At 36.8% G+C, this 14035-nt stretch overlaps 1 protein-coding gene across 6 annotated transcripts in view; it reads left to right on the plus strand.

Annotated features, from left to right (window-relative positions):
* The window catches only part of LOC127411438 (pleckstrin homology domain-containing family A member 1-like), a 33123-nt gene that overhangs the window by 7686 nt on the left and 11402 nt on the right, over positions 1-14035 (plus strand). For 5 of the 6 annotated variants that reach the window (XM_051646999.1, XM_051647003.1, XM_051647004.1 and 2 more), the window contains exons 4-8: positions 2334-2379; positions 7731-7828; positions 10313-10435; positions 10982-11125; positions 11798-11866. In XM_051646999.1, the coding sequence (XP_051502959.1) occupies positions 2334-2379; positions 7731-7828; positions 10313-10435; positions 10982-11125; positions 11798-11866 (480 nt within the window). The remainder of the gene's footprint in view (positions 1-2333; positions 2380-7730; positions 7829-10312; positions 10436-10981; positions 11126-11797; positions 11867-14035) is intronic. The other variant, XM_051647001.1, reaches the window with a different exon arrangement.

Here is a 14035-nt window from a genome sequence, read left to right on the forward strand (position 1 = left end):
GTTTTTCACGCATTCTGCCATTTCTGCATCATCACTTGTTGAGAAATGAATAGGCTGTTAAATTGCAGTGACACATTGCCGTTTACACCTGGTCACTCAAATGCATCTCCTGTAACCACCTGTAGTCAGATTTTGGGGGTGTCTGATTTCATGATGACATACAGCAATCATCACGTTAGTGTGTAGAAGCGCAAAAACTGTCAAAAAAGACCAAGAAAGCACAAGAAAACTGCCGCATTGTTTCTCTCAGATACACTTGAAATTAATCTAAGCTCATGTGGGACATTTCAAGCTGTTTTATCTACATGTTGTCATCAGACACACTGAAGAAGTTCTGTGATGTTCTTGTGATTGTTTCTGTAATCACTTTTTCAAATTATTGAATTTGGTTGGATGGTTATTTCCTTTTAAAGCCTCACATAACCTGCATAGTTTTAACTCTTGTTTTAGGGCAGTGGTTGATTGACAGGTGAGGGGTGGTGCTTCGCTGCTGTCCGGCATTAGCATTTACGCTTCAAATATTACGTGGTCACATGCGTTTTTGACTACCTCCTTATAGGGCTTTTCACACTGCGCTTAACCCCGGGATATCTTTATTCTAAACCCCGCTTTTAATCCGGGTAAAGCAACGTTTCACACTTGTAATTTTGAAAGGGGGTTATCACCGCTTTTTACCCGGGGTTTTAAAACCCTGCTCATTTGCGGGGTTAACCGTGTGTTGCATGTCAAAGGTATACAGTTTGAAACGATGCGGTGCTAGAATGTTTCAGGAAGTTGTTTAGCAACATACAACCAAACATATAAAGCCTCAGTACTTACCTCATTAAATATTCATGTGTTTTGTACCGTCACTGAAACTCTCACGTGCCTTTACGTTCTCCGTCTGAGGGAAACCGGTAAAGTGTCGAACAGTGGTGGCAAACACGATAACTGCCGTGATGAAGAGACAGTTTTCTGGGTTTTTTTGTGGCATATTTCAGAACATGAACGAAAAACAGCTGAATTGCTTGCCAACATTTCCACAGAAGAGCAGAGCAGCTCCATTGACAGGTTGCGTGACGAGCTGTATTCATCCAGTCATTATTAACGACACTGCAAATATGCAAATAAGAATGTTGACTCTGGGTTTAGGAATGTACAGTGTGAAACATTGGAACATGAATACCCAGGATTAATTATTAATCCAGGGTAAAGTGAAACATGAAACAGGATAGCCCAGGATTCTTTTTTCCTGCGGTTTAGAATAACCTGGGATTAATGATTTCAAGTGTGAAAAGCCCATTTGTGGTTTTTGTGATCCAATCACAAACGTTTTAGACCCAGTTTACACCTGTATTTAGCATTAACGACTTGTGAACGAATCAGCTGAAACACATCTTAATACCAGTAGGGATGCACACTATATTGGCGGCCATATCGGTATCGGCCGATAAATGTGAATTTTAAAGTTATCGGTCCGATAAGAAAATTTGGCCGATATATTAAAGCCAATAAATTATGGCTTTTTCAGGCACATGCTATTCACCATGTGGGTTTTGATTGGTGCCTTCTGGATTTGCTTTAGAGGATCATACTGGATCTGAGTAAACACTCCATTATACAGTATTTAGTAATGTCACATGCATTTTGTTTCTTTTTTCTATTTGTATGTTAAAGCATATTGTTGTGTTTACAGTGAGTTTGAGACTTGTTTGCATTCCTTAGTTTTGTATTTTCACAGGTTTGAATCAAGTGCAGTGCACTGTATTTATAAGAGTAGCTAACTCATCAAATTAATTTTAAATTGCAGAGTCATTATTCTTTTTTTTAAATAAAAAGAAGTTGGCCATAGGAATGTAACATTTCTTTATGTAACTGGTTCAAAGTAGGCTTCATTAGGTAAATGATTTTAAAGTTTTAGAGGTTTCTTGAAGGTTCCTTGTTTTCTGCAATTGAAGTATTTCATTAGAAGTGCTCCGGAGGTGGCTTTATAAGATGAACCTTTTGTTTTTGTAACCAGACACACAAAATGTAGATTTATATCCAGATATAGATTTATCGTGAAATATATCGGTTATAGACCTCCAAATACACTGAATTATCGGTTATCGTATCGGGCAGAAATTCCATATCAGTGCATCCCTAAATACCAGGTATAAAAGGGGTCATGGAGCACCATGTAAATAAGATGTTAAAGGAATAAGGTACCATTCAGTATCATGTTATAATTATCTGATACAAATATTCTGTTATGGGATCACCACAGTAGTTTTTAATATTTGTATTTCTATCAGATGTGGCACAGTTATCCATGCTACAGCAGACACTGCACTCTTTTCCCTCTCCTTTCATAGGTTAGTGATGCCACCAAACAGAGGCCAAAGGCTGAATACTGCTTCGGTAAGATTTTCTCACGTGCAAAACACTGAGTGAATTTTCACTTCTCACTCAATCTGGTACAAAGTTGTTATCAAATTCATACTTTTGGTGTAATTGACACCATTAGTGTCTGATAATGCTTTAGATTCAGTTAGTTTTGAATCTTGCATAGAAGCAAAATGTTTGGCACAAATAGCATGCAAAACAATATATTAAAACTAAATTATGCATTTCTATGAACTCCTTGACAGTAAGTCCAAAATATTTTAGTTTAGAGGCTGGGTCGACATTTTCTTAACTTGTTTGACTGCTGGAAAAAAATACCTGACGATTTAAAAAAATACAAATAACAATTGGCATCTGACGCTGAATAATTTTGCTGTGAAAATTTTTTTTGTTGCTTCTTACTTGGTGTGAACAGACCTCAAGCCTCAGTTGTTGATTAGTGCCTTAAGTGTATGTGGTTTGAATCCTGACTAAGCACTGAATAAAATGTATAGAACTTTGGTTTAAAACTTGTTTTTACTCTAAACATTGCTTCTGCGAAGGGCTTGTAATACTCTGTTGTTTAAGTGGTGCTCTATCAAAAAGAAGGCCTTTTACAGTTCTGTTCTCACTTGGATAATTTGAGTGCATACTCATTCTCACAGGTACACACTTCTGTGTTGCTTTGCATGTGCAGTCACTGCACTGCACATGGTAGCTGTCTGCAGAGCATAAATGGAAACAGGAAATGGTGGTCTGGTCACTTGGTAGATTTGTGTTCTAGTTGTGTGCATGTGTGCTTCTAAAATCTTGCTCTTTGCAGGATGCTTCTGTCAATTCTGAAGTACTCCTGAAATCATGTGTATAAGTTTAGTTCCTCTAAAATAGGCACCAGTTCTCTTCATCTTTGATTTTGTTAATTTACCATAGCAGATGCTTTAATCCAGACCAGACATGGCAGTTCCATGGCTTTGATTTTTGCTCATGTGTTTTGCTCATAATGATCCTGATACAAGTGGCCCTTCCAGATCTGGGCTGGTAATAATAAAGTTGAACTTTTGAATGTCATATGTGTTGATCCATGAGCTGTCACCATTGTGTCTTTAGAGCAAGGCTATTAACCCCATTTTTCTCTTGGGATATTGTACCTGCAAGAAGTTTACTGTAAATTGTTTCGAATATAACATCAAACAAATGACAACCTACAGTGGCTTTGCTGTGGTTGGTTTTAATCTCTTCATCTTTTGGGGTCTGAAATTTGGGGACCACCCCTGTCAAAAAAGATTGATTAGAGGTTAGTTTGCTGACCAGACTGTCTTTGTCAACTCTTGTTGCATTTTTATTTCACATAGGGCTGTGTTGATGCTGTCAAATAATAATATGTTGCAACACTTTTTTCACAGTATTGTATCAGGGTTCCCACGCATCCTGGAAAACCTGTAATTTTGCAATGTAATTTTCCAGTCATGGAATAGTCATGGAAAATGATAAAAAATAATTATTTGTCCTGGAAAATATTTAGTATAATAAAACTGTAGTGACTATGTCGCTGACAAGGTTTTTTTTTACATGAACAAAAACATGGTAACAATCAGGACTCATGAAAAGTGTCAAATACAAAATATCTGTAACGTTTTGTCATATCCGCCGGCTGCGCATTGTGAAACAACATGGCATGGCCTTTACATCTCGGGATGCAAATTAATTTGTATTAATTCAATTATCAGAGATACCACAGTTACCACATGTATGCAGAAATAATGCACGGGATCATGAAATCCAGTCATAAAATTTAGGGGTGGGTAAAAATATTGTTTTTCCGATTAATCGCAGTCTTCATTTGAATGATCTCCTATATCGATTCTTAAATCCCAAGATCAATCTTTCACTCAATGCGCAACCCTCTACTACAATGAGAGGAAATCACTCTCATTTGCAACCAAATTTTGCACTATACAACTAAAGTGAATATATTTGGCAATTGGCTGGTAAATGTTTACATTTCACTCACCAGTAATTGTGTAGTTTAGTCATGAAGTGTTCAGCAGCGAGATCCTTTCACAGCGTGTTGAGAGTAAAAGTTGTTCAAAGACGAGATCCACGCAACCCATTTGTCTTTGAATACTGTCTCTTTTAATACCCTTTCTGTTCTTTAGTCAGTTGTTGATCAAAAACAACTACAAAAAAACATTTAAATCTAAACTTGCATCGCACAGATGAGGTTAAGCTATTCGAGTACTCTCTAGTTAACATGCGCTCATTTAAAGGGGCGGTTTAGAGAAATGCCGCTTTTTATTAAAAAGACAGTACCGGTTTTAGCACGTGTTCAACAAATCAATGTAAATACTTGTAAATAGTACAAATTATGCAATTTAACAATAGAATATGTAACAAAAATAATATATGAAATATAATATCTTATTTATTGATCGAATACATTTATTTGTTCATTTTTAAAAAGCCAAAATGTGACCAAAATTATGAAAAAGTAATAAAATATAATAAGTAAAATTTAATATTTTCCTAACATACCTAGTTAAAAGGTCCCCTGTATAATTAACAGCATTAGGGAGAGAATTGCTTTTACATGTAAGCAAAAGGGACATTATAACTGAAATAAACCCATATGAATCGATATTTAATCGAAATCGGAATCCAATCGAATCGAGAGCTTGTGAATCGGAATCGAATTGAATCGGGAAATCCGTATCAATACCCAGCCTCAATAAAAATGGAATTGGCTATAAAACGCAGAGTGTCATGGAACATGACACATTTGGGACGAAAATATTTTTTTGGAATGCAGTTATTTAAATAAAAATCACATTATGTCCTAGTGTGATTATTAAACCGCAAAATGCTGCAATTTAATGAAATAAATAAATAAATAAATAAATAATATGCAGATGCTGCGTGCTTGAAAATGAATGTGTTAAGCTGGTTTCTCATGCACAAGTACTGCATCATGATCATCACACATGCTCTGTGTGTCTGAGCACGCACCACCAGTGTGTCTCGAGCCGCTTTACACCGTTCTGTTTCTGACGAGCTCGCTGCACCACATGCTACAACAAACCCAGCGTGAGAGAGTTGTGAACAAATTACTCTTTTGAACCAGATCTTTTTCATGAATCACCTGAAAATAACTGTGTTTGAACCCAGGAGCTCAGGTTCGTTTGAATCAGATTCACTTTCTCAGCAAATCAGCCATCAGTGAGCTCACAACTGGGAGTGCAGACATTTCAGAATAAGAGTCCCATGCGTATTTCGGGCTTCTTTATAATTAAAAGTCCCGTATTGTGTACCACTTTTTTTTTTTTTCTTCTTCTGGTAATTATTGATTGGGATTGGAGTAGCACAATAAACTGCATCTGGGATTTCATTCAATTTGCACTCTTGTATTCTCTGTGTCCGGGCCATCCGGTAACAGTAAAGAAAGACAAAAAGGCAATATTTTAAAACAATTAAAATTTTATATATATATATATATATAAAATCAAGCCTTTGACACTTAGGACAGTTGAGGGACTTGTACATAACTATTACACAAGGTGCAAACTTTCATTGATGCTCATGAAGACAACACAACTATATGCATACTATATGTAAATATCTGTAATGTACATTCTGAAGAGCAGTACTAAATAAAAAAAATATATTTTGTCTCTTATATTTGTATAAATTATGAAAGAGGTGTGAACATTTGAGACAAAAGGGAATGCAAACTTATCTTTTCAACTGTATATACTGTTCATTAAACCTTCGATGAATGGATTATCAGCTGACTTCCTTTTCTTTGGCTTTCTATCTTGTTTCAGAACAGCAATCTAAATCGAGAAAATATGTGATTTGGCTAGTAAAAACAGCCATTTGGCTCCTTAATGTTTCAGTTTTGGAGCCAATGGCTATTAAGTAATTTTTTAGTCTGGAGCCCTGATATTGTAAAATGTAGATTATTGTAGGAGTGCACATTTTATATCCCTTATTTGTTTGAATAAGCAGCTGAAAGCAGTGAAGCGCAAGCTTTTCAAAATAAGAGTCCCTGGTGTAAATTAAAGTGCCTTTAAAGTTAAAAGTTCCACACTATGAATCAAACCCCCCCAACCATAAAGTGCATCTGGAATTTAATTACATTTGGACTCTTGTAGCCTCTGTCTGGCCCTCCCCATCACAGGAAGAAAAGACTAAGAACATTTAATGTAGGCTACCAATTTAAAAAAATCTATTGGCAGATTTATAATTTCAACACATTATCGAATCGGCACAATCCAATATCGGTCGACCTCTAATTTGTATCTATTTATATAATGGTACATAATCCAATTTTAGTGTGATATTTATGTGGAAAACATGTCTTGAGTATTTTGAACTTGCATATAGCCTACGCTGTTTCACTGATAAGCAATGTTAAGGCCATGTTGAATGTGTGCCTCTGCCTGTTTAAGTAAGAGTCTGTGATACATAATTTATTTTGAGATTGTGTTGGTTTGTTTTGGTATGGGGACACGGTATTAATTTTATTTGTTCAGGTCTTGAAAAAGGTCTTAAAATGTCTTACATTTGATTTTAAAAACTCTGCAGCAACCCTGTTCACACCCAAAAAGCATTAAGAGTTTACAATTAAATGGGGATCTATCGTGTGGGGAAGTTCATTTTGCAGTTATTTTCATTAGTTTAGTCATTTTGCTAGTTTTCCTCTGCTCTTTTGGATACACTGTACTTCCATAACTTTGTGCAGGGAGCTTAAATTGTAATGTAAGTTTTAAAGGTGTTTGAAAGTAAGTTTAATAAGTGTAAGTTTGAAAAGTGACTTTGAAAGTGTCTGATAGAAATGTAAATGCAATGTCAACCTTGTGTAGAACTCACATAAAATGTGGTTTACAGTGAACCAGTGAAGAAAACACTTCAATGTCAAATGGTGGAGGCTGGTAGAGAAGGATTCTGCAAAGTTGTAACCACACAAGGACACACAATAAGATAACTAGGCAAGAGTGTGACTCTTGGTACATGGCAAAACGTTTAGCACATAAGGGAACATCAGTGGCGAGTGAATTCCACCTCTTCATCCCAGCAAACGGCCACTGAATTAACAGTGTCCAGCTCCATTTTCCAGTACCTTTTCACCCTGAAATTGATTAGCATATTCTGATTGACTTGATGGGCTGACACTATGGTAATCCGTAAAGTCTTCTCTAATACAAGATGTCTGTGTCTTGGTGCTTTATGGTTCTTTTTAAAAACACTAAAACTTTCGTTTTAATACACTGAGATTTCACAGAGATACTCTGTGAGCAAATATTACAGATGTGATTCTTCTATAGATAGGGCTTGTGGACATTTGCATGATGGAAAGTGGGATTAAGCTATGTCTTTTTCTATCTCTGCAGTCATCAATGCAGGAATGAGGAAGTACTTTCTGCAGGCTAATGATCAGCAGGATCTAGTGGAATGGGTCAGTGCGCTCAATAATGCAACCAAAATCACAGTGAGTGCACACACACAAACACACAGGCGTAAATGTATACAAACACCTACAGTACTGTGCAAAAGTTTTAGGCACTTGCTGAAAAATTATAGCATAGTAGTTTAACTTCAAAGTGCAGGTGGCATAAAAAAACTAGATATATGAAGACAAGATATGAAATAACTGTTAACTGTTAACAAAAACATCTGTATATTCTTTTCATTGCATGCAAATAAATACTATTTCAGTTCTCTTTCAAGCTTTTGTTCTTATAATCCTGGGTGGTTTGAATTAGTTGTCTAGCTATTAACAAGCTTATTCCATTCAGTGAATTTGAGTTACGCTGCATACATGTTTATTGATGAGTAAATTATGGTTTATGTTCTCTATCATGCAAGTAATGCATGTTGAAGTATGCCAAACAACAAAGTACTTGGCTTAATAACAGTCAGAAAACATTCCTGCACTCATTATGGCAGTTTCCGTATTAGAGTGATATCTTTTTCCCCTCTGTGATTACATGTCGAGTCACACATACAAGAAGTTAAAAGTTTCTCAGAAAACCTGTCCTGTCCTGTCCTGTTTTTTTGTTTTTTTAAGCCATGCATTTCTCATCCTGATTGATTTTTATCGTGTGCGAGTTACTTGGCAGACTGATGGGAAGTTGTATTGTTTGAACGATCCTCACCTCTGGGTCATCGCCACTTCAGAATGTCCACCCACACGTGTACTCTGCAAGTGGCTCTGTTTCTCCTCTATTCTTTCTCTAACTCTATGCATCACTAATATTCACATGCCACACTTCCACAAGCAATGGTAGGAACTCTCTCACTGTATGCCTGAGAGACTTGGAGTGTGGGCTTATGGATTGAAGGCTACACAATAAGATGTTTTTGAGTAAGGCCTGTTTCACACCACAGACATAAGGGGCAACAGCATGCTTGTGTTGTGCTTTTACACCGACAGCATTTCTGCTGCATAACAGCTGTGACTCTATACACAAAATAAAGTGATTTCTGGGTTACTGCTACAACCATCTATGGACACGTTGGAGAAAGAATTGCCATTGGCCAGTACATTTTTCGTTTTACTCGCCAGACTTTTGACGACATGTATGCGTAATGCAACTGAGAACTAAAAAAGATATTAAGCAAATCGAGAAGGGGACATCTTTACATATAAATATAAAGTATTCATATACACTCATCGACCACTTTATTAAGTACACCTGTACACCTACTTATGCGTGTGATTTATTTAATCAGCCAATTGTGTGGCAGCAGTGCAATGCATAAAATCACGCAGAAACATGTCAGGAGCTTTAGTTAATATCCACTTCATCCATCAGAGTGGGGAAAAAAATGTATCTCATTGATTTCGACCGTGGCATGATTAAAATTTTTGGTGCCATACGGGCTGGTTTGAGTATATCTAACTGCTGATCTCTTGGGATTTTCACGCACAATAGTCTCTAGTGTTTACTTAGAATGGTGTCAAAAACAAAAAATATCCAGTGAGCAGCAGTTCTGTGTAAGGAAACATCTTGTTGATGAGAGAGGTCAATGGAGAATGGCCTGACTGGTTCGAGCTGACAGAAAGGCTACGGTAACTCAGATAACACATCTCTACAATTGTAGTGAGCAGAATAGCATTGCAGAATGCACAACATGTCGAAACTTGAGGCGGATGGGTTACAACAGCAAAAGACCACGTCGGGTTCCACTTCTGTCAGCCACAAGTACTCAAGTTTTGCAACAATTTTACCTTGTAACAGATGACCAACAAGTGCATTACACTGGTCTTTAGCTAATCATCAGCTTCTTATTCAGTAAAAGGATTGTGGTGCTTAATTCTTCTTCACCAATGCTTTATTCAATCTCTTAGGAGTAAAATCTGAATATTTACCAGCCAGTGGCTAGCCAGTGGTTGTTTTAGTCACATGGAGCGAAATATAGTCACATGTGCAAGTGATTTATTCGCAATGTAGAGGGCTGTACTAGGGGTTAGCGATAAACCAGTTCATATTTCTACCAGTAAGGTAAAAGTCTATATCGTGGTTATGCAAAAGCCGCATGGTACGGAATGCATGTTCTAATTTGAAAGGCCATTACTTTGAAAATGTGTTTTACAAAAAAAAATTTATATATAGATTTTTCTTCTTCTTCATAAAAATATGTGTAGCATGATATATACAGCATCATTATTGAATACAAAATTTTATACAAAATTACTTCTATCCCCCACCTCTAGTTAGTTACTACATTGAGATAATTATAAAATAGTGAGATAATGAAGACTGTTGCAAACTTGATCTTTGTGAAATCTAATTTACATGTAGAAGGGGTATCACATTTACAGACAAATGATAATTAATCTAAACCGAACAGAACCCAGATCCCAGCGTTTAGCTATAAACTATAAACTATAAACTAATCTCTTATACGCTTCCTCACTGTCTCTCTTGCTCTTTGCTTTTTTCTTTACATCCCTTTCTCTCTCTCTCAGGTTCCTAAGTCCTCTGATGGTGTCCACTCTGAGGGTCAGAGGTTGGCTGCTAATGGCAACAAGAAAAAGGGCCCATACAGGACTGAGATTATTGGAGGAGTGGCTGTCGTCACACAGACACAGGTACTTTCATTCACTCAGGTTGATGATATTGACACACAAACAGGAAAAATACACACCCATTTATAGAATGCACAGACACATTCCGTCTGAAAAACTAAAGGAAAAAAAATTAAGAAATTATATTTGTAAGGTAATGAGCCAGTTAGAGTACCTTTTTAAGATTATTTTCACATTGTGACGTTATTTCATTTCACATTCAATTGTGACAATTAAGCACATTTTCAGCCCACCCAAATTCTTATTACCATTATTATTATTATCTCATTTTCAACTGTAATGTAAAAATGATGAAATATTACTGAAATTGTAAAGTGTTAAAAAATAATGGTCATGTTTGTTTTATTGTCTTTATGATGATTTTAAATATAAAAAATTATATTACAGTGCATTTTTACTGTAATATGTAAAAAAACGTCTGGATTATAGTAGTAACAGTTTTGGTGGGGAAAAGTTCTTGTTGTGAAAATGTCTTAATGGTCCTAAAATGTGTCAATATATGCAAATTTAGCTCAGTGTGTATATATGATTTCTCTTATTCTTTTTCAGCAGGATGGGGAGGGGTGTCACAGTGTTGGAGCAGAGAAGGTGAACTTCAAGAAGACTCATACCCATCCACCCTATATACACACCAGAGCAGCACAAGATCAGACTGTGATAAAAGCAGGATACTGTGTCAAACAGGGTGCTCTGGTGAGTCTGAGGGTCATGTGGTACCAGGTTTGAGTATGATCAAGACTGCAAAATTAGGGGGGTCTGGGTAACTCAGTGGTAAAAGACGCTGGCTACCACCCCTGGAGTTCGCTAGCTTGCTAGTTTGAATCCCAGGGTGTGCTGAGTGACTCCAGCCAGGTCTCCTAAGCAACCAAATTGGCCCAGTTGCTAGGGAGGGTAGAGTCACATGGGGTAACCTCCTCGTGGTCGCTATAATGTGGTTCGTTCTCGGTCCGCGCGTGGTGAGTTGAGCGCGGATACCGCAGTGGATGGCGTGAAGCCTCCACGCGTTGTCTCCGTGGCAACGCGCTCAACAAGCCACGTGATAAGATACGCAGAGGCAACTGGGATTCATCCTCCGCCACCCGGATTGAGGCGTATCACTACGTGACCACGAGGACTCAAAAGCACACTGGGAACTGGGCATTCCAAATTGGGCAAAAAAGGGGAAAAACTCCCCCCCAAAAAAGACTGCAAAAATATATAGAACCCCAAAAAAATAAAGATAATAAAAATATCCCTTTAACATGTGCGGTTTTTGCCTTTTGGCGTATGTGTAAAATCAATCTGTCATGAAAGATAGATTTTGTGATGCTTTTGGTGACTACTGGAGAGAATTAATTCCAGGTCACTGTTTTCTTCTTCTATTAGATGAAGAACTGGAAACGGAGATATTTTGTTTTGGAGCAGAACTCCATGAGTTACTTTAAGTCTGAGCAGGTATGTTGACATTAATTCTTCCCTTATGCAGTAATAATTTCTGTTAATTTGTATTGGTTGGTTGCTTCTCGATACAGCATCATCATCCATACCAGCATCCTTGCTTTTGCCTTTCAGTTTAGTTTGAATGGCTGCACTTTTACATTTTGTTGCCTTTAAATTGTATAGAGTTAGCAGATAGGCCTAGATTTATTTACTGGAGAAGACTTCTTATGCCAGATGGTGTCAGACCGCTGTTTTATGAAAGCAAGATCAGATTAGTTCTAGTTATTCTTTACACTAGGGTTTTTCTTTCTTTCTATTTTTTATTTTTTTTTTGTATTTAATTTTTTTTTATCTGAACTAAAGATAAAGCAAATACCAGCACTCTGTCTCAACATGAACAGCACTCTGCCTGTGAAATTCCAAGCATCTGCCAGTTGTGTGATTTTGGCTTTTAGATGAAAAACTAGATGCTGGGTTTGGCAAAGTTTGTGAGATTAATGGCATTATTTATTTAAAGATATTCAGGTGTTTTGTTTGAGGCAATTTGTAGCAAGTTAACGTGCTTGAGCAGAACTATTCTACTTTGTTTACTGAGTTACTGAATGTCCGTGAAATAATTTAAATTGTTGCGCCATTATTTGAATTATGACTATCTATTATTTTTTTGTATCTATGGGATCATTGATTTCACATTTACTCACTCATTCATGTAAACCAGGGGTACTCAGCTTTGCAAAGCTGGGGGGGCCAGAAAGCAGGATCCCTTTAGCCCTGGGAGCTGCACTCTTTTTTTTTTTTTTTTTTTTTTTTTTTATTAAAAAAAAAGTTTTTAATTTCTTTTTTATATGAATCAGGCAAGCACACAATCCTATATGCTATTTAATACATCATGGACACATGTAATTAACAAGAAAAAAATAAAATATAAGTATTGTAGATATATAGAAAGATTCTTGTAAAAGTGTGGTTCTTTAAAAAATAAAAACTGTGATACACTATTATAATAATCATATATAGGCCTATATGTTTTTTGTTTGTTTTAAAAGATTCACTCTTTTACATGTAGGCCATATAGTGCAGCAGAATGCACCACTCTACATTTGCATTTAGTCATTTAGCAGATGCTTTTATCCAAAGCGACTTGCAAATGAGAAACATAGCAAGCAATTTGTCATATGAAGTTCAACAACTATAGTGTTGTACTGCCAAACTATCAAGGTGGCTGGAGTAGTATAGGTGTTAGCGCAGTAAGTGCAAGTTAAGTTCAGTAGTAAGTCCCATTAGTGTGGATTGGTTAAGTGCTCGCAGAACAAATGTGTTTTCAGCTGGATCTTGAATGTACAAATAGATATACAATTAAACAATAATTTGTTATAATTTTTTAAAAATATAACAAACATAATTTACAGAGCACATTTCTTTGCAGCTCAAAATGAAACTTTGATAAGTGTGCACATTTAAACTTAAGTTAGTAACATTTGCAGGACAAAAATGTAACAAATGCAGAAAAAGGAAATAGATGTCAACACCAGTGTCAGAAATTAACTTTTTAATTACCGGACAATATTTGCCCCTGGATTTGTTTTAAAGGGGCTCTTTTTTTCTAACTATTTAAAATGCTGTGTCTCATCCGTTGACTTCAATTTAAGATTAACCAGTCTGGCCATTCTCTGTTGACCTCTCTCATCAACAAGGTGTTTCCATCTGCAGAACTGCTGCTTACTGGATGTTTTGTTTTTGGCATCATTCGAAGTAAATTCTAGAGACTGTTGTGCGTGCAAATCCCAGGAGATCAGCAGTTACAGACATACTCACACCAGCCCGTCTGGCACCGACAATCATCCATGCGATTCTCCAGTCAGCCAATCGTGTGGCTGCAGTGCATAAAATCATGCACATACGGGTCAGGAGCTTCAGTTAATGTTCACATCAACCATCAGAATAAGGAAAAAATGTGATCTCAGTGATTCGGACCGTGGCGTGATTGTTGGTTCAAGATGGGCTGGTTTGAGTATTTCTGTAACTGTTGATTTTCATGCACAACAGTCTCTAGAATGTACTCTGAATGGTGCCAGAAACAAAAAACATCCAGTGAGCGGCAGTTCTGTGGACAGAAATGCCTTGTTGATGAGAGAGGTCAACTGAGAATGGCCAGACTGTTTCGAACTGACAAAGTCTACGGTA

This window comes from Myxocyprinus asiaticus, chromosome 20 (genome assembly GCF_019703515.2).
Source record: "Myxocyprinus asiaticus isolate MX2 ecotype Aquarium Trade chromosome 20, UBuf_Myxa_2, whole genome shotgun sequence".
NCBI classification, from domain to species: domain Eukaryota; kingdom Metazoa; phylum Chordata; class Actinopteri; order Cypriniformes; family Catostomidae; genus Myxocyprinus; species Myxocyprinus asiaticus.